The sequence below is a fragment of the Rhamphochromis longiceps genome, linkage group LG11, assembly GCF_057381845.1.
Source record: "Rhamphochromis longiceps isolate RC_006_pf linkage group LG11, R_longiceps_female_GT1.1, whole genome shotgun sequence".
Classification (NCBI taxonomy): Eukaryota; Metazoa; Chordata; class Actinopteri; order Cichliformes; family Cichlidae; genus Rhamphochromis; species Rhamphochromis longiceps.
Window position 1 is genome coordinate 7,477,016 of NC_140567.1, and position 27,902 is coordinate 7,504,917.

The 27,902-nt window shown below is 43.4% G+C and overlaps 1 protein-coding gene across 1 annotated transcript in view; it reads right to left on the minus strand.

Annotated features, from left to right (window-relative positions):
- The window catches only part of LOC146658477 (low-density lipoprotein receptor class A domain-containing protein 4-like), a 295,140-nt gene that overhangs the window by 194,478 nt on the left and 72,760 nt on the right, over positions 1 to 27,902 (minus strand). The window contains exon 2 of the mRNA XM_085422095.1: positions 14,609 to 15,396. Within this exon, the coding sequence (XP_085278221.1) occupies positions 14,609 to 14,648 (40 nt within the window). The 5' untranslated portion in view covers positions 14,649 to 15,396. The remainder of the gene's footprint in view (positions 1 to 14,608; positions 15,397 to 27,902) is intronic.

Here is a 27,902-nt window from a genome sequence, read left to right on the forward strand (position 1 = left end):
CTCACCATATGGGAGGAACAAAGAAAATGAAGCGAGTGTGTGACTCAGTGCTACACTTCTCCATTCTTCATTCTTTTTTTCATCCATTGACTGTGATAATTCTGCTAAAACTGTTGCTCTGGTAGATTTCATTAAAAGAAATAGAGCCTTATTCTTTTAAATTGTATATGGTTCTGGATCATACCATTTTACTGTGTTTTAGACTCCTCTTGTGATCTCACTATAGGGAGTCGGGATGTCACGTGTTCAGAACCACTCACACCACCAGTGTTTGTCGGTTTTCAATCACCTGAACCTGAATTTGGGAAAAACTGCTCGTGTCCTGCAGGCCTGCATACAACTTCAGTTACAACAATAATAACTGGAGCCAGTGATTGCGTTTTAATGAGAAGGCGTTCAGCTCAAGTCGACAGAGGTGAATGATGTGGGCAGCGCAGTGCCTATTATTTCCACAGACCACTGCTTTTCCCTCTGCAGCACACTAAAGTCTTCACCTCAAAGAATATGACCTGTCTGATTTCTCTCATAAATGTCATAGAAGTAATAGATGCTCACATAAACACACTTGCATACACGGGCATGAAGAGATAAGTCAGCAAAGAATAGTGTAACCAACTTTAAGGTATAAAGGTGAATTACAGCGCAATAATTACTTGGGCTCGTAATAAGACCCTGGCCAGAATCAGAAGACACCAAATTCGTATGGAGCCAAAGTATTGAGCAGCAATAATGACCTGGACACAATGTTAACTTTTGAGTAGCCACTCTTGTATTGTTACAAAGTATAACAGGTATTTGTCCAATTTGTACAGATAAAGTATAAAATAAAATAAATAGTGTGCACACTCAACAAAATAAAAGTACTCGTTGGGGCCCTTTAAGAATTTAGAGTTAAGCTGGCGATAGCCAACTTCAAAGGTCCTTGTGAATGTAACTGGAATGTATGAGTGTGTGGTGTGTATCTTCTTTGGGGTAGATCGTCCTCAAAGTGGTTGGCTCGCCATCTATCACAACCAGAATATCGTCCTGGTCCTTGGACTTTTCCGTCCTCTCCAAAAAACCTGACCGTTGCTCTGTTTCACAAAAGCCCAACACACACTGGCGTTGGAATTGCAGCAGCTCTCCGGATGAAAGGTGAGTGGTTAGCCGACGTTGCCTCTCTCCTTCATCCAGCCACTCGACTCCGGACTTCCAGCAGGTAAGTAGGCTGGTTTTCCTTCCTCTCAATCCTGAGTTTTCCTCTCTTTTGTCCGTGGATTTCTCGGTTTGAGTAGCAGATGCCTCCACTCCTCTTGCTGAGATAAGAAAAACCCGGGACACCATGCACCTCCACCTCACTTCCTGGCTGACAGGGTCAATGCGGCCTGGGTAGGCTCTGATTGGTTGCTGAGCTAGGTGCCCTCACGTGGGGTGAACTGAGAGGTGCATTCAATGGTCATAGGAAATACGACGCTTGTTGATGTGGACAGTTAATATAAAGAGAATAAGTATGATATTTTTCATCTGGGCTACACCCTCCCCTCCTGAACTCATGCACGTCCCTGTGCATGGTAGACGGTTAAATGATGATTATTTGACGGGTCAAGGAAGAGGGCGAAGCAGGCTCTTCACCATCACTGATGACATCGGCCCAAGCTGAAGACAGTCCTTGCAAGAATGATTTTGCTGCAGTGATCAGAGGATTGCCTAGCTCCGTATAGTCAAGCCGTCGTGGCAGACGACGGTTTCTCTCAGATCTCCTTACAGAATCATTTGTATCCATGTTTTCCCTTGTATCCACTGGGACTATCTCCTCCACTCTCTCCTCAGAATTCGCACCTCTGGTGCAAGCCTCCTGAAATGGAAGTTGCCTTTCTTGGACGTCTGGGTCATCAACAGGTGAGTCAGTTTCAGTTAAGGTTATTTCATCCACTTGTTCGGTCGGTGTGACTCCATTGGTAGATAAGTACTCAGTATCATCTGTAGTACTGTTAGGCATATCAGGTATGTTGCCAAAATCAGATTGGCTGTCAAAAACAGGTGGGTTGTCAATATCAGGAACATTTACAGGACTCTCACTCACTGTGTGGACAGGGGAACTCAACCAAACAGGAATGAGCAAATCATCTTCTTCGTCTGAGGAGTTCTCTTCCTCTAGCGCTGGATTTGCACGGGTTCTTGGCCTGCGTGACACTGGCTTCTGTACATGCTCACTGCTTTCCTCCACAGGTAGGTAGCCACATGGTAGCAACAGATCCCGGTGTAGTGTTCTTAGGGGACCATCTTTGTTTTCAGGTTTAACTGTATATACTGGGAGGTTGCCTGCCCTTCTCACCACTACATGCACAGTGTGTTCCCACTTGTCTGAAATCTTATGTTTGCCCCGGATACGGACATTCCTGACCAATACCCGATCTCCAGCTTCCAAGTCTGATGCAGTTACATGTCTGTCAAACCTCATTTTGTTCTTGTGAGCCATCTTTGCAGCCTTGTCCATAGCTAACTTGTAGCTTTCTTTGAGACGTGACTTGAGTTTTTGCACATATTCAGAGTGAGATGAGTGTTGTTCCTCTTGCACTGGCAGGTTGAATGCAAGGTCAACTGGCAACCGAGGTTGGCGTCCGAACATCAGTTCGTACGGGGAGAAACCAGTCACCTCATTCCTGGTGCAGTTATAAGCGTGGACCAGGGGTCTTACATGGTCACGCCAACAGGACTTATCTTGATCACGGAGAGTTCCCAACATATCAAGCAAGGTACGATTAAATCGTTCCACAGGATTGCCCCTAGGATGGTATGGGGTTGTCCTCACCTTGTGGATACCAGCCACCTGACAGAGCTCCTTGATTGTGCGGGACTCGAAATCTGGACCCTGGTCACTATGCAATTTTTCTGGGATGCCATAGTGTACCATAAAGTTCTCCCACAGACACCTTGCCACTGTGCGGGCCTTTTGATTAGGTGTTGGGATAGCAACTGCAAATTTAGTGAAGTGGTCCGTGATCACCAATATATCTTTGGTTCCACTCCTGTCAGCTTCCAGGGACAAGAAGTCCATGCACAAGAGTTCAAGAGGTCGTGTCGTATTAATGTTGACCAAGGGGGCCGCTCTTTCAGGCCGTGCCTTCCTCCGCACGCACCTGCCACACGTCTTCACTTTCCTTTCCACGTCCAAAGCCATCCTTGGCCAATAAAATCTTGACCTTACAAGGTCCAGTGTACGGTCGACTCCCATGTGACCCATATGGTCATGCAGGCTGGTGAGAACTGTGTTGCGAAGCTCAGCTGGAAGTACAAGCTGGTAGGTTTTCTGGGACCCCTCTTGGCGTCGCCGGTACAAGACATTGTTGCGGAGCTCAAGACGGTTAAGCTCTCGGAGGAGCAGTGGAAGCTCAGGGAGCTGTGTGCGCACGGTTGGAGGTGGTGTGTCCCCATATTCGATCTGAGAAATAACATGCTTTATACACTGATCGGCTCTTTGCTCGTCTGCCAGCTCTGCCTCAGTTAGATGGGGAATGGTTGGCAGACCTCCAAACTGTTCCTCTTGCCCATAGCTATCAGGTACAGCACTAGGAGACACAGCAAGCACCTCCACCAAGGCAACACAATCTGCATCTGCCTCTCTTTCATTGTCAGGACTGACGCTGTAGGTGAACTGCCTCTCACAGATTGCTTTCACCACAGACTGATTTACAGCATTGATGTTGTCTGGATCACAAAGGTGATCTTGAGTGAACTGTTGTATGCGTTCAATCTCTTTTTGTGATTTCAGGTCGTCCGCTAGCCCTCCGTGTGGTCTGCGTGATAATCCATCCGCATCTCCATTCTGCTTCCCTGGACGATAGAGGAGTTTGAAAGAGAATGTGGACAGTGCTGCTAGCCACCTATAGCTAGTTGCGTCAAGTTTTGCTGAAGTCAGAATGTAAGTCAGCGGATTACTATCCGTTACAACAGTGAAGTGGTTGCCGTAGAGATAGTCGCTGAACTTTTCTGTAACTGACCACTTGAGCGCCAGAAACTCCAACTTGTGCGCTGGATAGCGATTTTCGCTCCGTGACAGCCCTCTACTTGCATAGCCTATGACTCTAAGTTGTCCCTCTTGCTCCTGATACAATACAGCACCAAGCCCGGTGGTACTGGCGTCGGTGTGCAGTATATAGGGTTTCTGGGGGTCAGCGAAGGCAAGTACAGGGGCAGTGGTGAGACTTTGGATGACTGACTCGAAGGCTTCCTGGCAAGCTGGCGTCCAGCGACCTCCGAAAGGGTCTTTTGGGTCATGGTACTGATGTGCACTTTGTCTTGCGTTTACTTTTGATTTCTTGTGGCTAGGTGGGTACCCCGAAGTTAAGTTGTGGAGAGGTTTCACAATGCTGGAATACCCCTTAACGAACCTTCTATAATACCCAGCAAAACCAAGGAACGACTTTAACTCTCGCAGGGTCTGTGGGACAGGCCATGTTTTAAGGGCCGAAATCTTCTCAGGGTCAGTCCGAACTCCATTTCTGGAGACCACATGTCCCAGATAACGGACTGAAGTCTGGAAGAAGACACATTTCTCTGGTGACAGCTTTAACCCAAACTCTTTTAGACGAGTGAGCACTTTCATGAGTCTTTCTTCGTGTTCCTCAAGGGTTCGGGAGAATACTATCACGTCATCAAGAAAGACCAATGCATCCTTCAAATGCATATCCCCCATGCACCGCTCCATTAACCGCTGGAACGTGCTGGGGGCGTTCGTTACACCCTGAGGCATTCTGTTGAACTCCCAGAAGCCGAGAGGGCACACAAAGGCCGTCTTCGGTTTGTCTGCTTCTTCGACCTCGATCTGGTAGTACCCTGATTTTAGATCAAGAACAGAGAACCACTGTGAACCATTGAGGGCTGAGAATGTGTCCTCTAGCTTCGGAAGGCTGTACGCATCTTTTATAGTCTGAAGGTTTAGACGCCTATAATCGATGCACAACCGGACTTGGCCGTTCTTTTTCCGAACTACCACTATGGGTGACGCAAATGGGGACTCTGACTCTCTAATAACTCCTGCATCAAGGAGTTCCTGAATGTGCTTCCGGACAGCCTCAATGTCCCGTGGGTGGATTGGCCGGGCACGTAGTTTGAAAGGCGTGCCATCCGAAAGTTTTATATGATGTCGCACCTGGTCCGTCCGGCCAAAATCCAGGTCGTGCTGTGCAAACACCTCAGGCATGCCGCTGAGCTGCTGAGTGATGCGCTGTTTCCATTCCAATGGAACTGGGGAGTCACCAAAATTGAAGGTTATGGTGGGCTCTTGGAAAGACGGAGTGTCTGGAGTTCTCTGGGATAGTTCTGACTGTTTGGTCTTGTTGTGTTCCTTTAATAGGATGGTCTGATAAGCACTAACCTCTGCAATAGTACACTTGGCAGGGATGACAATGTCGTGGTCAGACTCGTTGCTTATAACAACTGGCAACTTGTGGGGCCGCCGCTGGGGAAAGTCCACCAGACCGGCTTTAAGTAGCAGGCCACCGGGCAAGGGGGACGATGATGGGTACTCAATTACAACTGATTTTTCATCCTGAAGGCCCTCGCCAAGGGCGACTCCCTCCACCACTACAGTTGAACCAGCTGGAATGACTTGAGGCATCTTGCCAAGTAGCTTCACTACCCCCTGATGGGTGTCACTTGTCTGCTTCCGTCTCAACTCAATGATTTTGAAGACTACTTTGTAGCCATGTGGGAGGGGTTGACGATTGGCTAAGTCAGTCTCTGAGTAGATGTCGAACAGTACATCTAGGGTGTTTGTGCCTATGAGCATGAGGGATTGTGAAGTGTCAGGGACGATTAAAGCAAGTGTGTTTACATCTACTGGAACACCTATAAAGTCCTTTGGAAAAGTTATGGTCATTTCTATATAGCCAAAGTAAGGCACTAGCTGGCCATTAGCACCTTCCACTTCTAAGAGGTCATGTAGTGGCTTGATCTTTTGCTCTGAAAGGTGCTGCTGGTAAAATGACTCAGGAACAGTGGTAACTTGGGAGCCTGAGTCAAGAAGACAGTTGACTTCTTCACCTCTCACAGTCACTTGAGCTGTACTTCTGGTACCAATCAACTGTTTAGGGAGTTGGAAAGATTGGTTCTGCTCTGAATGGTTTAAGCCAGAACATGTTTGTGCTTTGACAGTCTTTGCTGGGGTACTTACTTTGTTAACCTCAGCTGTGATTTTGTCACCATTGTTTACGTCTGAGGGACGTTGTTGACTCTCCTCAGCTCCTGTTTGTCCCACAACAGGAACTGTTAGATGTTTAAAGGTGAATCTGTACAATCTTGCGCTTCCCACTGGCGTTGTTTCTCCTCCAACTGCTTCTTTTTTTCTGCTACTAGGTTGGGGTTAGCGGGGTCAACACAGCATGGAGCGATATGTCCATCTTCACCGCAGTTGAAACAATACCAGGGCTTGGGTCTGCCCCTTTGCCTCTTTGAAGTCTGTCTTTGCATACGTCCATCTACACCATGTGGCTTTGACATCTTACTCTGCGGCTTCCCTGCAGGGTCCTTGCTGTTTGCAAACTTTGTTTTTTTCTGTGACATGAATGTAGTTAGTTGACTTTGCAGACTCGCCACCTGCTTTCGCAGATCCTCAATAGCAGCAATGCTACTCCCATGTTTCTCCTCTGGTTCACAAACATGTGCACCCTGGAACTGTAACTGAGTTCTCTGCTTTGTGGTGCCAATGTGTTTTCTCATACGGTTAGTTTTTGCTTGCTGTCGATCTTCCTCAGAGCGAATCATTAACAACAGGTCTGAGAATTGGGGTGGGCTGCTCTTCTTTTGCTCAAGTTGCAGGGCGCTGAGTAGGTCGTTGTCCCAACATCCCCTGCAGAACTGTTTAAGTAGATGTTTGTCCACTTCTTCACATGCGACTCCCCCCCTCTTCGTGGCTCTGTTTAATGCTAGCTGTAGCCGGTGAAGGTAAGTGGATGACTTCTCACCTGGATCTTGAAGGGTGTTCAGGAATTGAGCGAAAAGTTCCTCACCATCTTCTACAGTGCCAAAGGCTGAATCTAGAAGCTGCAAATAAGTCACAGGTGGTGACTCAGGCCGCAAACTCTTAACTATATCAGCTGCTGGTGGGAGCAGGCTCTCATGGATCTTTCTGGATATTTGCAGGGGGGACATGCTGGGATCATTTTGGAGCAGTTCAATTTGTGTGCGCCATGTGTCATAATCAGTTTCATTGTTAGGTCTGGGAACCTTACCGGAGAAGGAACGGAGTCTCACCTGGGACTGGATGTGTGGGACAACATCTTGCCTTCGTACGATATGCTCTACCACAACCTTCTGAATGTCAGGTGGGTTCAAGTCACTTACTGAGAGGGACGCTGCTCTCCTTCCATTAGTGAGGGGAACATCATCAGTGGCACCAGTATCACTTGGTGTAACATCTGAATGTGAGGTGTGACACTGTCGCTCTTTAGAAGCGGGCGGAGATACAACAGTGGTCTCGACATACGTGGGAGAAGGTTCTTCAGTGGTGGGTCGCATGGCTTCAACATCCTCCCCAATCTGACACATCATCTCCTTCAGCACCTCACCGTAGTCTTTGCCACTCAGCTTGGCTAGTTCCTTGAGTTCCGCCAAGTAGGTTTTTGTAACATTACTCCCAACCGTGGTAGTGTACATGCTACTGAGTGTTTTAATTTCATAGACAACGCTGGGATCAGCTTGTGCTGTGTATGTGTATGGTAAACGAGGTTCTAAACCTTCTAAGGCTGAACTGCTAGAGTATTCTACGATCAGGTTTTGGTAGAAGTTGGACAGTGAATCATCAACAAAAAGGACTCTTGTGATTTTACCATACTGTTTCAGAAAGTCAATGACCTGTTCATCTTTCTCAGATACCTGTGTTATCCCAGCGACAACAACCGCATTAGGTATTTTGACACCAGACTTTTGTATGAAATCCATGCTGGTCATTGCCTCAATATTGATGCTCAAATCAATTGGCTCCTGGCTGGCTCGCCACTTCTGTAACCAACTTTAAGGTATAAAGGTGAATTACAGCGCAATAATTACTTGGGCTCGTAATAAGACCCTGGCCAGAATCAGAAGACACCAAATTCGTATGGAGCCAAAGTATTGAGCAGCAATAATGACCTGGACACAATGTTAACTTTTGAGTAGCCACTCTTGTATTGTTACAAAGTATAACAGGTATTTGTCCAATTTGTACAGATAAAGTATAAAATAAAATAAATAGTGTGCACACTCAACAAAATAAAAGTACTCGTTGGGGCCCTTTAAGAATTTAGAGTTAAGCTGGCGATAGCCAACTTCAAAGGTCCTTGTGAATGTAACTGGAATGTATGAGTGTGTGGTGTGTATCTTCTTTGGGGTAGATCGTCCTCAAAGTGGTTGGCTCGCCATCTATCACAACCAGAATATCGTCCTGGTCCTTGGACTTTTCCGTCCTCTCCAAAAAACCTGACCGTTGCTCTGTTTCACAAAAGCCCAACACACACTGGCGTTGGAATTGCAGCAGCTCTCCGGATGAAAGGTGAGTGGTTAGCCGACGTTGCCTCTCTCCTTCATCCAGCCACTCGACTCCGGACTTCCAGCAGGTAAGTAGGCTGGTTTTCCTTCCTCTCAATCCTGAGTTTTCCTCTCTTTTGTCCGTGGATTTCTCGGTTTGAGTAGCAGATGCCTCCACTCCTCTTGCTGAGATAAGAAAAACCCGGGACACCATGCACCTCCACCTCACTTCCTGGCTGACAGGGTCAATGCGGCCTGGGTAGGCTCTGATTGGTTGCTGAGCTAGGTGCCCTCACGTGGGGTGAACTGAGAGGTGCATTCAATGGTCATAGGAAATACGACGCTTGTTGATGTGGACAGTTAATATAAAGAGAATAAGTATGATATTTTTCATCTGGGCTACAATAGACAATTGTTTAATTGCAAAGAGGGTAATGCGTGTAAGTGTGTTGTGTCTGAAATCTCTCCAGGCTGTGACTCCACTGCGGTCAGGTGCATTTATACCCATAGGCATTTACCTTGCCTATGGGTATAAATAAAGTTACCTTGACCTTGACCTTGATTTGAACCATGTATGAAATTTTCAATATTATTCATAACCTCACCTACAAATAATTCTCTTTAGTTGTTCATAATGTGACAGGATGGTTGCTGAAAGAAAATGTTAACTGAATCATCATTAAATCAGACTCAAATCACTCAGATCAATCGGGGTGGTTGTGGTTGGAGAAAGGTTGGTGGTTCGATTCCCCAACTGCTCCACTCAGCATGCCAAAGTATCCTTGGGCAAGATATTAACCTCGAGTTGTTCCCAATGGGTTCACTAGAGTGTGAGTGGTAGACAGAAAGCACTTAGATGTAGAAAAAATGGCTGAGATGCTGTTTAAAGCGCTTGGAGTGCGAGAGTACAGAAGTGATGTATTCTTTCATATTATATTTTGTGGAAATAGAGGAAATTATTTTATTGCTACAATATAACCTGCATTATTACAATTGCATTAATAACATTCTTTATAGCATTATTCTATTAATAATATTTCTTACAGTATTGATATTGCATTAAGAGTTGTTTATTGAAGATGTTCATTTAAGGATCCTTCCACTATGTTAACTTTTATTACAGGTACGGCCAGAAGTATTTCATACACATTGCATAGTATTTGTGCTCATTAAGAGTTGTTGCTTAGTCTACAGAGGGTCTTAAGCTTTGTGAAGCGCGACGTCTTCACAATCTATTGTGTTAGAGACTAGAGCATAGAAGGATAACAGCATACATGCTTACAATACACATATAATCTAGAAATGTGCCAGGCCTGAGGCCTTAACTCATTTAGCTTCTAACTGCATTTTAGTCTACTTGGTAACAGATGACCGGAGTCAACAACCAGCCCTCAGAGACCCATAGGGCTTGAAGTTTATTGCCTTGTATGGAAGGTGTGATAGAAAGAGGAACTTCTCTGTCTAATTTTAGGGGCTTAAGATTGACCATTTACTGTAACTGATGCATATTATGTTCATTTGTGACGCATGAGGGGGCGTAACCCTGATGAATGAAACCATTCTGAATTGAGCTCTTCGGAGAAGATCAATGCTGGTGTTGCAGTATACATCTTCCCATATGTGTGCTCAATAAATCATTGTTTGACTTAACTCTTCTGGACCAGTGTTGTTTTGTGCCCTCCTTCAATATTTGAACTCGCGACAATTTATATACAGTTTGTCAGTTTGGACGCTCTCATTTCATGGTTTTTCTTTATTTTTACTACTTTTTACATTGTAGATACAAACTAAATGTATGAAGCAAGATATATGGAAATATGTAGCAAAGAACAAAATGCTTTAGATTTTAGGTTCCTCAAAGTAGCCGCCCTTTGCTTTGTTGACAGCGCTGCAAACCCTTGGCCTTCTCTTAATGAGCTTCATGATGTGGTCACCTGAAATGGTTTTCACATCACAGGTGTACCTTTTCAGGGTTCATTTGTGGAGTTGGGTTGTGCAGAAGTCAGGTTGGTACACAGCTGACAGCCCTATTTGGCAACTGTTGGAATTCATATTATGGCAAGAACCAATCAGCTAAGTAAAGAGAAATGACAGTCCATCATTACTTTAAGAACTGATGATCAGTCAGTCCAGAAAATTGCAAAAACTTTGAATGCGTCCCCAAGTGCAGTCACAAAAACCATCAAACTGGCTCACATGAGGACCACCCCAGGAAAGGAAGACCAAGAGTCACCTCTGCTGCTGCCAGGACAGTCTGATGAATTTGATGAATTTATCCTGTGCTGGATAAATTCATCCAAGTCACCAGCCTCAGAAATCGCAAGTTAACAACAACTGTGGCTACCACAGCATCTTGCAGCAACATGCCATCCCATTCAGTTTGTGTTTAGTTGGAGCATCATTTATTTTTCAACAGGACAATGACCCCAAACACACCTCCAGGCGGTGTAAGGGCTATTTAACCAAGAAGGAGAGTGATGGAGTGCTGAGCCAGATGACCTGGCCTCCACAGTCATCTGACCTAAAACCAATCAAGATGGTTTGGGATGAGATGGACCTCAGAGTGAAGCAAAAGGCCAACAAGTGCTCAGCATCTCTGGGAACTCCTCCAAGAGTGTTGGGAAACCATTTCAGGTGACGACCTCATGAAGTGGTTCATAAAATGTGTACTTTCAACATAGCTCCATCCAGCTTCAACCTCAGCAGATGGCCAATCAGCTGGAATAAACTGCAACATCTGTCTGCGTGTCCTCTTTTGCTGAAAAGATAGCTGACAGCTGAGGCTGGTTCAATCGAGTTTATTTCCTGTTAAAGGGACGTTTTTCCTCCCCACTGTCTCCAAGTGCAAGTTCTGTATTATTTTAGGGTGTTTGCCATACAATATAGTGCATGGTTGTTGTGATTTGGTGATATATAAATAAAACTGAATTGAACTGAATTTAATTTGAATTTGTATCCTGATCATCCCAGACACTACTCCTCATTTCAGTCGTGTATCCTTATTTTCTTCATTCAACTTTCATTGTATAGACTGTAAAGCTGTAAAGATGACAGATCTTCACTTCATGATCCTGTTTTGCCTCTTCCATCCAAGAGCCAGTTTGTTCTTTCTTTCTGTCACATGATCTACCAGCTTTGGGAGATTGAGTCAAGTGGATGCACAGAAACAATGTTGTCTTTTTGGACATGAAACATGTATCAATGCAGTATGATTTATCACTGCATTTAGCAATACCACAAAATCAGACTACAAAGTGTGGTGCTGACAGTTGGTGGTGCAGTCTTATCATCCTCAACAATTGGCCGGCCCTTTTCAACAGCAAAATAACTCAGACCCCTCTCAGTCTGTGCAAGGTTTCAAATCAGTGGGGTTTCTATTCAGAATTTCAAATTCAGTGGGGTTTCCTTCTTAAGAAATAACACAAACACTTATGCACAGAAAACATTAATCACACAAGACTTATTCTTTTGAGGTTTTGCCAAATTATAGAACTAGAGTTAATGTTTTATTTGTAAAGGAATAAATATCAGCATGGATAGCCTAAGCTGATTTGCAAAGCAGTGTAACACGAGAAGCATCCATGACTGACCCTTCTTTAAAAACTGTTTGAAATGATGCCATTCAGGATGTAAGTTCAGAGTTCCACGTGTTGTTTGGAGAGCAGGAGAGCATTTATCCTTACAGTTAGTGAGCCTAAAACCCCGAACAGAACCTCAAGATCTCCGAGCACCGGACTTAGTAAAAATCTCTAAAAATTGGGCAAATTTAATACGATTTAATACATGCAGTTTAATATGATCAAAATCCTTTTATGTAATTTTGCCATCTCATCGACATCTCATGCAAAATTTTGGTTGCTCCACTGTGTTATAAGAAGAAGCTGAACTTTTATAGATGCTGCTTGTGACCAATCAGTTGCAACATGAAACAGCAGATGGTATCTAATACATTTAAACACATGGAAGCTGATTTTTTTTAATGTAACATGATTACATGGGATTACCTCTGGAACCTGTTTGGGTTCAGGATGGCCATGCGTGTAGACACAACAGCTGATCTTTCACCACCTCAGAACTTAACTACCACCAACTAAAAATCCTATTTCAAGAAACCAGACTGATCCCTAATTAAAAGTGGAGCTCTTAAGATTTGAACACTGCATGTAGTCACACAATGAATTTTTCTATAAACAGCATATCCTCTACATCCTCCTCTTACAAGTAGTATGTACAGTGGGGCAAAAAAGTATTTAGTCAGCCACCGATTGTGCAAGTTCCCCACTTAAAATGATGACAGAGGTCAGTAATTTGCACCAGAGGTACACTTCAACTGTGAGAGACAGAATGTGAAAAAAAAATCCATGAATTCACATGGTAGGATTTGTAAAGAATTTATTCGTAAATTAGGGTGGAAAATAAGTATTTGGTCACCTCGAACAAGGAAAATCTCTGGCTCTCACAGACCTGTAACGTCTTCTGTAAGAAGCTTTTCTGTCCCCCACTCGTTACCTGTATGAATGGCACCTGTTTGAACTCATCATCTGTACAAAAGACACCTGTCCACAGCCTCAAACAGTCAGACTCCAAACGCCGCCATGGCCAAGACCAAAGAGCTTTCGAAGGACACCAGGAAAAGTATTGTAGACCTGCACCAGACTGGGAAGAGTGAATCTACAATAGGCAAGCAGCTTGGTGTGAAAAAATCAACTGTGGGAGCAATCATCAGAAAATGGAAGACATACAAGACCACTGATAATCTCCCTCGATCTGGGGCTCCACGCAAGATCTCATCCCGTGGGGTCAAAATGATCATGAGAACGGTGAGCAAAGATCCCAGAACCACACGGGGGGACCTGGTGAATGACCTGCAGAGAGCTGGGACCAAAGTAACAAAGGTCACCATCAGTAACACACTACAACGGCAGGGAATCAAATCCCGCAGTGCCAGACGTGTTCTGCTGCTGAAGCCAGTGCATGTCCAGGCCCGTCTGAAGTTTGCCAGAGAGCACATGGATGATACAGCAGAGGATTGGGAGAATGTCATGTGGTCAGATGAAACCAAAGTAGAACTTTTTGGTATAAACTCAACTCGTCGTGTTTGGAGGAAGAAGAATACTGAGTTGCATCCCAAGAACACCATACCTACTGTGAAGCATGGGGGTGGAAACATCATGCTATGGGGCTGTTTTTCTGCCAAGGGGACAGGACGACTGATCCGTGTTAAGGACAGAATGAATGGGGCCATGTATCGTGAGATTTTGAGCCAAAACCTCCTTCCATCAGTGAGAACTTTGAAGATGAAACAAGGCTGGGTCTTCCAACATGACAATGATCCAAAACACACCGCCCGGGCAACAAAGGAGTGGCTCCGTAAGAAGCATTTGAAAGTCCTGGAGTGGCCTAGCCAGTCTCCAGACCTCAACCCCATAGAAAATCTGTGGCGGGAGTTGAAAGTCCGTGTTGCTCGGCGACAGCCCCAAAACGTCACTGCTCTCGAGAAGATCTGCATGGAGGAATGGGCCAAAATACCAGCTACTGTGTGTGCAAACCTGGTAAAGACCTATAGTAAACGTTTGACCTCTGTTATTGCCAACAAAGGTTATGTTACAAAGTATTGAGTTGTATTTTTGTTATTGACCAAATACTTATTTTCCACCCTGATTTACGAATAAATTCTTTACAAATCCTACCATGTGGATTCATGGATTTTTTTTCCACATTCTGTCTCTCACAGTTGAAGTGTACCTCTGGTGCAAATTACTGACCTCTGTCATCATTTTAAGTGGGGGAACTTGCACAATCGGTGGCTGACTAAATACTTTTTTGCCCCACTGTACTATCGAGTATCTAGCAGATTTAAAAATGATTGAAAATCATTATGCTTGTTATAGAAAACTTTACTTTGAACCTGATTGTTGAAAAATATTGTGATTCACAACCAAAGTCCGTTTTGTGTTAAAGATTCCAGCTGTACTGACAGTGTTTCTGACCTGACAGGGCACTGTCAGTAATTTCTTTAATGCAGGCTGACACACACACACGCACGCACGCACGCACACACACACACGCACACACACACACACACACACACACACACAGACCACTGTCCATTGTATGTGTTTACCTTTGAAGGCATTCGTGGCCGGTACATCAGTTTCCTGCATACTGCTCCTTCCCACGCTCTGCCAGCTGCTGCAGATGCTGCGATGGATGCCAACAGACCAACCTTAACCCGTCCGAGCCACGGCCGCTGGGGGGAGGGAGGGTGGCCGAGAGGAAGGGGTGGCGCCTGTCAGTCTCACTGCCATCTTTCTTCATCAACAGCCCATGTGCTTGGTTAAAAGGCCGCCGTCTCTAAAGCCCCGCGGCGGGTGAGTGTCTCTTCCCTGCTCCAGCGACAGCTCGTGAGGTCACTCTTTGTTCTCACAGGACGCTGCAGCCTGGTAAACTAGCCCGTATGAGGGTTCAGCTCTCTTGTCACAGTGGACTTTGTGGACTACAGTGATGGCTGAGGGGGAGAGATCGACGGGTTGTTTAGAGATGGGGTTAGATCAGGATGGAGGCTGCGTTGTAGATGCTATTAATCTGATCTCTATCCTCCCAGCAGCAGGCCCGCAGTCATGACCAATACCCTGAATTCTTGGCTGTCTGTCAATCTTTCAACCTACGGATGAGCAACTCTGCCTCTTTACCTTCTGTGAGCTGAGAGGCTGAATCAATATGTCTCTCCTCTAGAGTCGGGCTTGCCTTTTAAACTCAACTTTAACTAACATGCCGTCTCCTCTGATTCTCCTTGCTCCTTTGCCGGCTTACTCCCCCTTTGTATTTTTCTTCCTCTTATGTGTTTTGTCCTGTTGCTGCAGTCCCAAGCTCAGCAGGGGCTACTCGGGCGCTCTCACACTGGCACCACGGCTAAAAGAGACGAGAGAGAAAGAGGGAGACAGAGAGTGAGCAGCTAAGTGACTAAATTCATGAGATACCAGAAACAACGAGCGAAACGGATACACCCAAGCAAAACATGGGCAGGGCTAACTGCTGCAATGACCAGCTGAGAAAAGCGAACACAGACTTCTCATCCACATTCACACACACACACATCGCAGTGGATGAGGTGCGATGTGTGTCTCAGTTTGGATAGCGGGTGGGTGGCTGGCTGGCATGGCCCCCTTTAGTTCCTCTCACCCACTAGGTTCTGACATGAAAGGGAAAAGTTTTTGTGAAAGCCAAGCGCCGCCTGTGACCCTATTTCACAGAGCAAGGGAGAGATAGAGCCACATGTCAGTGTGCCACTTTGAAGTCTGCCTGATAAACAGGGCTGGAGGAGGCTACGGCTGAGGGAACAACAAAACTTTATTTACATTTCAAAAGTGCCAAGTGCTGCTTTTTTGTGTCTGGGAACGGAATAAAAACCCAGAAAAGAGGAGAGGGAGAGAGGAGGAGGAGGAGGAAGGTGGGGTAGGGACGACTGGAGAAAAGGGAAAAACAGTGTAAAACCGATCGAGCCATTTTCTCCTCGTTCAGACAGTAAAATGAGGGTGCGGGAGTGATGCAGCGCACACGGGGAAGGGGCACGATGGGCGAAGGAAAAGGGGAAATCGCAGAGGAGGAAAAGCTATGCTCAAAACATAAAGGAGGGAGGCAATCCACAGGAAGTTGAGCTAGGAAAAAGCGGTGAAAATGACAAAGGAAAGATGAGACGGGAGGGGGAGATACAAAGGAGGAAGAAATCAAACATAAGATGAAGAGACGCAGGTTTAAAGAAGTTCAAGAGAAGAAATGACATGGGACCAGAGAAGGAGGGAAGGAATTTGATGGTGAAAAAAAAGCAGACAGACGGTAAACAAACACACGCCCTGTCTGAGGTTTTGGAAAGATATGACAGATCTCAGTCTTATCTCAGCTCCATTCGCCTGTTCTTACCAAGCCTTATCACGGTCAGGGTACACAAACAGCTTGTAGGCTGGCGAATGGAAAAGTGGAGGCGAGAACGGGGCCACTGTGACGTAAGGGGGGGTGGGGGGGGGGGGGTTTAAATACTTCATTATGTGCCTTGTAGGTGACTCATCACTTTGCCTCCTGGTGACTAAACAACACCAGTGTCCCGAGTCTCTCCAGGCTCCCGCAGAAAAACATGTGATTCTAGGAGACGATTTCTTGCCTGAGTAACAGTTTGAAAAAATTCCAGAGGGTCGAAGTTAGCCATCCTTATTTTCAGAGTGGTCAGCCAATCAAAGAGCTCCTCTGATTGAGAGGACCGAAAATGAAATGACCCATGGGTCGCCACAGCTGGTAGCTCTGATGGGATCCCAGTGGGATTTGTGTCCTGGGATCAAACATTTTCTAACTTTTTAGGTGAGAGTGTAAACCGCTACACCAAGACTAAAGTTAAAAGGAACAAAAATAACTAAATTTAGGCTTAAAGGACGTATTTTCAACAATCAGAAGACCCTTTTGACTGTCGGACCTCTCTTAATAAACACCGAGGACCCGTCCTGGCCCTAAGACCTCGATGTTTAAAAAATGACCTAAGTGATAAATATCATCTGACATACTCGTGTAACAGTAACCCAGCTACCCTATGAGTTCAGCAAAACTGATTTATTTATTATATTCAACAAGAAAAAAAGTCTGAATTTATTTGCTTTTTCTAAAGGCAGACTGTTTCCAAAGTTATTCTTCTGTGAGCTGAACCAATGAAAGGAAACAGAAATTAGAAAGTGGGTTTTTCCACAATGTGCGCCTCTTCCAGTAGTAATAGGGGCATTATTGTATAGCGTTGTGGATAGACTGTACCATCATATTCTGATGGAGGAATTACAATAGCATGCGGCCTATTCAAAAGTCCAGGAGCAGAATCTATAGAGTATTTTATGGCATATAAAGTAATTGTATTGTATAAACCCTTAATGGGTTTTCAGCAGGACTGAAGAAAGTTCTTTTTATTAAAGTTTTCTTCTTTTTTCCAGACAGCTCCTGAAAACATGTGAAAGTCAGTGCAGCCTGACCCCACTGACTGTCTGTCTGTCTGTACTACTACAACCAGGAGTAGAATCGTTATCTGTCTGTCTGTCTGTTTGTTTGTTTGCTGGGTCATCTGAGGACAACAGGCTGTCCTGGCAGGCAGTGGAAAATATGGCTCCAGGTGGATGTTTGTTCTCTGGTCATTTAAGGACAACTCCTGGTCTCCTGTCTTATCTTTGGATTTATCCAGCTGTAGGACTTCCAAGTCAGAGCAGAGAACAGAGGTCTGGCAAACACCACGGGACACAGGAAACCAAGTGTTTGTTACTGAAAAATACCCAAAGAAACACACACACACACACAAATAGCACCTTATTTGTAGCTGTTGTCTCCGGTACAGGCTTCTATCAGGTTTCGGCTTTAATGTACCAGCGCCGATCTTTGTCTTATACTATCACGAAACTCTGGACCAGAGACTGGAAGCTGTAGTTCTTTAGTGCATTACCCCAGTCTCTGTGGTATGCACACTTAGTTTTTCTCATTCTTGCAGATTGAGTTTTAGTGTTTTTTGTTGTTTTCTCTTCTTCGTGGCGGTGCGTGGAGTCATTAAACTTTTCTCGTTACCTTCATGCCCGTTCTCCTGTAACTGGGTCCACCTTATGAACTTCGCTGCCAAACACTTTGCTAATAAACACGTTTTTTCACACGCGAGGTTTCGACTACTTCTCGCAAGTAGCGAACCTCTGTTTGGCGTAGGTGGGGGTGCTGCCTCGATAGAGTACGCAAGAGGCGGTGCAGATAACGCCCCCTTGCTCGCTGTGAATTCGTTGCACAATTAATTGCGCTGGTCTCGCACTGCGGCGATCTAGTACCATCCGCTCTGCGTCGGGGAGCTGGCAGATTAAAAAGCCTTCACCGTCCAGTAACGCTGCACTGGGTCTAGAAAAGTTCAGAGCTGATGGCTGAAAGGAAACGTCTGTTCAATTATTGCCCTAGTTCACTCCTTATGCTTTATGCCTGTGCCTTAGTTCAAAAAAGGGAGTTCAAACCAAATGTACAAATGTACACGCAGAAAGCCAAAATCATTAGCAATACAAAGTAGGGTATTACTGTTTAGTCAGTGATGTTAGCCACCAGGGATGTATGCTTTCAGCTCAGTCCAATACTACTGTACATTCATTATAACAGACTTTTCTGTAGGCAGGAAAGGTGTGTTGGGTTTGAACTTGAACGATCAAACTAATGAATAATTCAGCTGCGGATTCATTTTCACTTTATAGCGACTGACAGTATCAGTGTTCACTGACAATGTAGTCAATCTGTTCTTTGTTTTTTCAGTGAAATGTCAGATTGTGCCAAATCCCTGATAATAACAACAGCTACTGCATCATTTACATCGGGCATTAGAGCATAAGTCACAGTTGATCCCTGACATTAACCGTGTTTTTCTCACGTGCCTCTGAAAGAACATATATGCCTATTTTAATCAATCCAGCTTGTCCCTGGAACATTTGAGCAAACTGACAAACAGCCTGAATCACCTTTGAACCTGAGGATGATGTAAAAAGAAACTGCAACCTCAGATGGCTGCAGGCAGATGGCGAAGGCCCTGGACTCTTAGATTTTACGCATCTTCTGGATACATTATTTCGTACAATCTGGATGTTGAGTTCGGTGTGTCGGCTATATTTGTTTCTATCTGTTACACTCTGTGCTGCTCTCTTGGCCAGGTCTCTCTGGAAACATGTAATCTCAGTTGAACTGTTATATGGCTGTCAGCAGTCACTCTGCATGTGTCACCTAAACGCTGACATTAATTTAACTTGGAGCCCATCTTCTTTTGATCACTCACAGATTTTAGTCTGCAAGTAGTCTACGGTCTCCAGCCTCTTCACGAGTGGACCTCCAGTAAGGAAAGCTATGCTCTTCTTTTTGAATTACTATGCTGAATCCATCTCGCCATTTTAAAGAAAACTGCCTACATAAGGGTGAAATTTTCAAAAATCTACCCCTGTACTTAGCAGCGCCATAATGTAGTGGTTTACATATTTGCCTAACAAGCACAAAAAGATCCCTGGTTCAGTAGCTTTTTAGTCAGCAGTGCATTCGTGCTGCCATCTGTCAGTCATAAAATAAACTCCAATAAGACAGCCTGCATTGTAGCCTTGAGAGACTGTACTTGAGCAAAGAGTCCTATGCAGACCTTTATAATGACAATTATAAGCTTTGTTCCAGGGTTCTTAAACTGTTAAGACTGCGTGTGGCCTCTAGCCTCCGTGAAGTGGGTAAAGTGAGGAGTGTTTCCGTCAGAGCATTATTAGTACGGGAGCGTGTTTCTGTGTCTACTATCTGTCTGTCATTGTAACATATGGGGACAACTAGCAGTTTTAACAGCCAGCTCTGACTCCTCCGCTGGGTCACACAGGGACATGTGCTTATCAGTGAGACAGCAGTCAGACAGACAAGCATGGACTGGGGAACAGACTATTTAACCACGGGGCTGGTCGCATCTGTTATGCTGAAAATTCAAGCATGCTAAGAATGTGATTGCATAACAAATAAAGAACTGGGGCTACCGAGGTGATTCAGAGTTCTGCCGCAACAGACGTGGCGAAAAAACGACTCATTAAAAAAAGAAAGAAAGAAAAAGAAAAGCTTTCACGGACTGTTTATGTGTATCTGACAGCGGCAGCCGAAGGAAATACAAAATGTTCTGCTGCTGGACAATAAAACAATGTGGATCTCCTGGAGATTATGACGGGTTAGCTCATATATTCACTGTTCTTTCTTTGGATTAAACAATGAGTAGTGGACACAGTGTGCACACTCAAACATTCAAACTAAGTGTGGAAAAAAGACAAAGTAACTGATGAACTCGACACTCCTAGTATGTGAAAACTGGAGGCCATTTTCCCTGAATGTTTTAACAATAATTGAACATTTTTTCCACCTCCAGCTGCAGATAAGCGCCTGAGATTCTGTTTGATCCTAAAGTTCATTTGGGTTGTCTCAAATTATTTGCCTTTCTGACAACCTACAGCCCACTCTAACATCCCATCACCAGATTTCTTAGGTTACATGCAACATGCACACGTTACTTAGGGCTAAGAAAAGTACTTCAACTGGCCCTCTGTGATTTTAAAGCATACGCAAACATATCTACTACATACCTATAGATAGCACTGTTATAGAGAGCACAGGCAGGTATAACTACTTGATGCATTTACGGACAACTACTATTCTCTCTGAAAGATGCAACAGTCAATATAATTGTTATTGACGGGCTGATATTATTGGCTAATATAAGCCATTTGATAATTTATCACCATTTATAATGGCTGAAAAATGTCTGGAATGCCACAAAACAACAACCAACTGAGAAAAGTCGAGCAGAACAAGAAAAGAAATAAACAAGAAATGTTAGGGACATTATATCAGCCAATATATCAGAATACCAGAATTTTAAATGACCAAATACTGATATCAGTATCTGTCTTAAAAAAAACATTACGATGACGTTAGTTCAAAGCCAGTGGATTGATCCCCAGCTCCTCTAACATAGACATCAAAGTGTTCTTAGGCAAGACCATCACAGTAAATATGTGATAAGACACATAATAAAGCACTGTGTTAGATCCATTAACCATACAAAACTTAGTCTTTACTACAGAGACAACCAGCCACAGATGGGTGGGGGTGTGGCTTTGTTAGCCCTGTTTAAAGTATATTAAATATAATCATATACTTTTCCACATTTCTTTAATAATATCGACTCTTTGTCTTAATAAAACATTCTCCTAATGTGCAAATGACAAGTAGTTTAAGGACACCGACACTCTGACACACATGGACAAAGATTACACAAGTTCACAGCTGATTAATGGAAGATCTACTTTAGTCCGCTTCATTAGTCTCATCCATACTGTATTCCAGTTTGATGAGCTTGGCTTGCGGCCAGAGCTTATGGGCTCTTAAGGTCGAGCACAGTGCAGAGTGCCGTACAGCTCAGTAAGGGCTTTAAACCATACTGTTAGTCTTACAAGGACACCAACACCCAACAATTGCCATTTTTTTACTGGACGGAAACAATGTGTCAAATTAAAGCAAAAGCTTTGTAACAATATACTGTGGAGAGCATGTGTTTGTATATTCATATCATTCCAAAAATCATTTTGAGAAGAAGATAATCCAGCACTTTTTAAGTACAGGTAGCAAAAGCAGCAGAGAGCTAAACAACACGTAGCTACCTATCCCAGAAGCATCCAACTTACCTGCAGGTTTATTTTCCTCCTTTAGTCCACATTCATGCATACACCACATCCTATTTTATCTTACAGTATGTCTTCTATTGTATAACATGGTATCACACTGTGCTATAATGTATTGTGACGGACAGTGAGAAACACAGGCTTGTGTCATAGACAGTTAATGCTTGATTTCTCAAGAAAAATATAGATCCCATATTTTTCTTTTGCTTTTTAGTATTTCAGAGGCGTCACTCCAGTCTTCCTGGACTTGCGAATAAAGACCGCATTAAACACAGCTCTTAGTGGGTAATTTTAGTTGGTTTCAGTCCAAAAACATTCCTTTTTAATCCGTACTTACTGAGCTGTCACACACTAATAACACAACAAGTGCACGTTATCCTTTACCTTTCTCGGGCAATAAAGCAGAAACATCTAAAAACATAACCTCTAAACCTCCTTTTTTAAACCCCCTTTCAGGGGAATTATCTAATATATCATTCACCGCAGGCCAAAAAAACAGATAAATAAATTATCTTAAAGTGTGTAATGGTGCACAAAATGACTGGCAAAGCAAGAAGCAAACAAAGGTAGGCTGAAGGCGTCATTCGTCAAATCCTTGTCTGATCTGGCTCTGCGTCGCGCTGACTGCCAGTCGAGTGTGATAAATCTGACAGGCTTAATCTGGCCATGCATCAACTGTAGTGTCAAGAGGCCGGACTGACAGACGCATACCGACGGACGCATAAGGCACAGAAATGCTGGCAAACGACAGACAGGAAGTGGATGCCATTAACACGGAAGCTAGCCACTCTGTGATAGATGGTATAGAAATACTTATACTGTTGGCTTTTGTGTGTGTGTGTGCAGTTCAGTTAAGTCATGCAGATGTGTTTAAAACAACAACAACAAACAAACAAAGAACAAATATAGACCTAATCTGACAATCCATACCGACACAAGAGCTCCACACAAAGACTATAAAGAGGCAAGAGCCATCGGGCAAAATTAGCCTACACTTCCATAAAGAGACAACTGATCAAAAGCCTTTCCCTCAAGGGCTCTCAAAGGATTTACTTAAAATGTCTCCTGATGTGCAGTAGTAGTGCAGCTGATTAGCTAGCTGTCCCAATCATCAAACTAAGACAAAAAGATGGGAACAGACTGGACGGATTAGACGAGAAATAAGGAACAGAGAAAAACAGAGATTGACTGTAGGCGTAAACACTGGGCTCATACATATGATTTTATTGAGCTACAGAACGAATGTAAAGCGGATGAGCCGCAAGGGCCTTCCTTCTGACAATAAGACCGCAAAGGAGCCTTCCGTGTTGCTGTGATTTGACTGTATTTGAGTTCTGGGGTTGTCTGTGATTGGTGGAATGAAGTCTTTGCAACAACGAGGAAAGAAATGAAGTCAACCTGGCGTGAATATGAAGCTTTATTAGCAGCAGTGAGTGAGCGCTGCGTTTAAATCCAATATTACCAGGAATTCGTGACAGAACACAAGTACAGTACTACCATGTACAAATACTGACAGATTAGACATTTCAGCCAGATTGTGTAATTTATTTGTATTTTTTATTTGACTTCACAGACGCAACTTTTATTTAACTTACAATACTAAACGTAAACAGCAGGTCACCTGTTAACCTGAATCTTTTTCTGAGTTAAAGCCAAATCTGATGGTCGTGCATGACTGGAGACGAAGTGGTTAGGGTGTTAACTTTCATTTCTTTGATATAAAATGACACAGAGCAGATGGGTTGAACATGTTGAGTGCAGTTTATGTACTCTTATGTGATAACTGAACACTGAATTCCAAACATTTTTACACACAGCATGGTGCCAACACAAGAATGCATTTTCTTTGTTGTTTTTTTTAATTGTTTCTTTCCGTTTTATATACTCTCTCAACATTTCCTGGACTTTTTTTTAACTGAAAAATCACTTCCAAAAGGCACAGAAAACCTCCACTCTGCGACTAATACTACAGCTACAGGCAATATTTATCACAGAATCAAATGCTTGACAGGTAGATTCTGCAAAGTGGTATAAGAAAACCCATGTCGGGTCAAAACTTTTGAACTTTTTGACTTGTCTACGGTAGAAACAAGCTTTTTCAACCACTGCCATTTTACCCATTCCATCCAATCTGAAAATAAGACAGAAAGTAAAGACTGTATTGAAAGTACCAGACAACAGAGACATGAAACACTTAGCAATGCAGAAAATAAATAAAAGAGTCCCACAGAGTGAAACTACTGTTCTTTGAAGAAGCTGAGAGCAAGATTTTTTTTTAAAAAGACATTTAGCTTTGTTTGATAAAATGATTTACATCCAGTAAAGCCTTAGTGCTTCCAAGCCATCTTTGAAAAGAACAAATCTCCTACAATGCAGACATAAATACAGACAATTTTACAGGCCATTCAAAAGAGTATGTAAACATGAAAATATGCAGGTATATTTAAGTTCAGACACACAGAAAAAAAAAGATGACACAAAGAGGCACAGCATGAGCAAATGCAGGAGCTAGAGGCAGCAGAGACATTACAGGCTGCAGTCATGCAGCAAAAATCCTTCTCATTCCCTCTGACTGAGGAAGATAAAAAAGAAAAAAAAAAGACAAAGTATCAAGAAAATCAGACAGCACAGCCCAGGCAAACGGAGCGACCCACCTCCCCCGAGAGAGCTCTGACTAACTGTCTGAGGAGGAGATGAATTCCTCAGGCACGCAGGCTCGTGTGTTGCATGTGGGTTAAATTATGCTACCAAAAATGATGCACTGCAAAAAAAAACAATGCCCATGTGTTTGTTCACACATGCAGTCATCAACAATAAAGAGCAGTAGGGTTATGGTTTGAAGTATGGTGCAGTTTGAAACGATGAATCGTATGTGTGCCGTGCACGCAGGCTACTGACGTCAGCGTGTGACATACAGGGCAGCACGATCAGTGAGCCTTGCATCTTTTCTAAGTCACCTAGCCAAGGAGCAAGTGAAAGTGCAAAGCCAGCAAAATGAAAACAAATCAGGGCATAAAAAAAAAGAAAGAAACAAAGCACAGAACACAAAGCTCCTAAATGGGACGTGAACCTGTGGTGTCCTGGAGGAGATACTCAACACTTACTTCTTGCCTACTTATGTGGGCACATGGCTTTAATTTGAGAAATTCTAATTAAATTCAGTTTTATTTCTATAAGCTAAAGTTTTTCAACATTTTTCAAAATGTTATATAATATTATAATAAATAACATTTTATTATGTTCTTTGGGTTTGTGATGATGTTTGTGTTGGTTATTTAACAACCTTACAACTGACTGAATGTGGTACTAATATGATTTGACCAGTACATCTAAGTAATAACGCATTCCAGTATTTTTTCCAAAAGCCATATTGAGAAAAGAATGCAGTTTGTTGTGGCCAGTGCGATCCTCTATGCTGTTGCATGCTGGGGGAGCAGGCTGAGGGTCGCAGATGCCAACAGACTTAATAAACTAATCCGTAAGGCCAGCAATGTTGTGGGGATGGAGCTGGACTCCCTCAAGGTGGTGTCGGAGAGGCGGATGCTGTCCAAGATAAAGACAATGTTGGATAACACCTCCCACCCACTCCATGACATGTTGGTCAGTCACAGGAGCACGTTCAGTGAGAGACTGAGATTACCGAAAAGCACCACTGAACGACACAGGAAATCATTCCTGCCTGTGGCCATCTCCCTGTACAACGCATCCACTTAACACACTGTTTGCTGCTACAACTACACATGTTTCTTTTCCAAATATTTATTTATAAGTGACTTATGTATGTATGTATGTATATATATGTATATATTGTACTATTCTTAGTTAGCGTATTGTCTGTCTTGTCTTAATGTTGGTTTAAAATGGAGCACTGTAACAAAAAATAATTTCCCCCAGGGATCAATAAAGTATTCTGATTCTGATTCTGATTCTGATTCTGATTCTGATCAGTTATACATGAAATTAGGAAGAATAGATATAAAGCACTGCTGTTACTTTGATCTGATATTATTAGGGTTTCAGTTTCATCATTGCAAACAGATCTGATGTTTTTCATCTGCCCCTATGTAAGCCTAGCAAAGTGGAGGTCACATGCATCATTTATACAATCATTTATTCACCTGGCATGTCTCCGTGTTTGTACTCGTACAAACATTTGCACATCAAACAATGTAAAAACTCCTCAAGAACGTTCAGAATTTCCATTGAAATGTGCACAAAAACAGGTTGTTGGAAAAACACCTGATGTCTCCTTTTAAAATATTGTGATATGGCTGTTCAATTATAGCACACAATTGCCACACTAGATCAAAAATACATCACCGTTTGTTTTCAACGGCGTGTTTGTGTTACATACAGCCTTAAGAGTGCATAATTCGATTATGTTCACTTATGAGTGACAGGAAGGAAGGATAAGGTCAACAAATGCCACAATTAATTAAGAGTTACTTAACATTTTATGCCTCTTTGAGTTAGTAAATTGTGTATTTACAGTCAACCAGCTCTGCTCCAGTGTGCCCATGGCTATGCAAATTGGCTTATAGTTGATAAACATGTCTCTAACTAGAAATTGTACTTCTGAAGTAGAAATGTTTATAAGGTAAAACTGCTACAGTAAATCTACTGTAATAGCACAAGTTTTGCTCATTTACCTCTATTCCAATATTCCCCCCAACCCAAAACCCCCAAAACAAAGCAACCTCCCCCCCCCACCACCACCACAATAACAGTAGATCCAGAGTTAGGACAGAGCTTTAAAAAAAAAAAAACAGAAAGGAAAGCAAAAATACAAAACACAGTGTAAAAAATAACCTCCGACAAAAGAATAAAATCCATATTAACTGCAAAAGCAACATAAAAAACAGAAAACAGACACATAAACAACAAAACTGTTAGAAAAGGTGACATCACATATAAGTAAGTTGATTAAAAAAAGTATTTCTTCCAAGTCGCTTAAAGGAAGTCACAGATTTTCAAGCCTTATCTCCTCAGGCAGGTTGTTCCAAAGCTGAGTGGCCCTGATGGAAAAAGCGCTGTCACCTTTAGATTTAAACCTCAATTTCCGAACAGCCAGAAAGGCCCCACTTTAGGATCAAGCCTGTGAACTCGGTCGTACAGGGTCGACACTTCTGCCGAGGCGCTCAGGACCAGATCCAAACATTCATTAAAAGTTTAGCAGTGAAATCCCTCCTAAAATGTTCAGGGAGGCAGCGAAGACAAAGCAGGACAGGTGTGATCTGCTGCCAGGTGTGACACATCATGAGTGGCCATTGGGGAGGTCTTTATTATAGTAGGAAAAGCTGTAAAACTTGTGAAAATACAGATAAAAGCTCAAAATCGATTCCCCTCCTTCACATTTTCCAAGGCCGTTTAGTGGGCCAGATTGGAGTTGGCTGATTCTGACACATCCCTGTTCCAGGCAGCTGGGTCACTTATAAAAGTATGTAGAAGTGAATTGCTTAGAACAGAGAAAAACTTTGATTCAAATCAAACTTTTTTTCTACAAAAAAATGTAAACTTTTCACTAAATCATAAATCCAAATTAGCCTTTTTCCTTTTACAAACAAATTATTCTAAATGGCAGGAAAGCTACTGTGGACGGGAACAGTTTCTTTTGCTGTGGATTTCTACAGCTTTTATCCTCTATATCCAGCAGGAGAGTTGACTTATGTCTGCATTTTAATGTGGATGGACCTACTTCCACAAACAAACCTAAACGCCTGGCACAGGCTGTGCGTGGGCGGGAGTGTCAGTGGTCATGGGCTATCGGTGGCTTCTAATGCATTTTAAATGTGTGAAGGAAGAACGCGCCACAAATTACTGTAAATATTCCTCATTGTACCGTGCACCCCCCTCCTCCTGGATCTTATCCTGGGAGAGCCCTGCTGCACGCCACAAAGTGCACGAGCCACAGTGACATTTCTCTCAGAATCTCAACAGAAACCGGGGTAGATAGGTCAGGCCTAATGGCTCATTTCATTCTGCTGTAAGCGGACATTAGAGGTGACACTCTACATGAAACAACTTGTTATGAGTCCTTAATCTCTCAGCTGAGTCTCTGAGCAGCCATAAAACTGTAGTGAGACCAGAAGCTGACTAAGGAAAATGAGTGTGATAATAATGCAGTTAAAGTGCTGCAGCTCCGAGTCCTTTTGGAGCTTCCCGGTCACTGCGCGCCAGTCCCACTCTGCA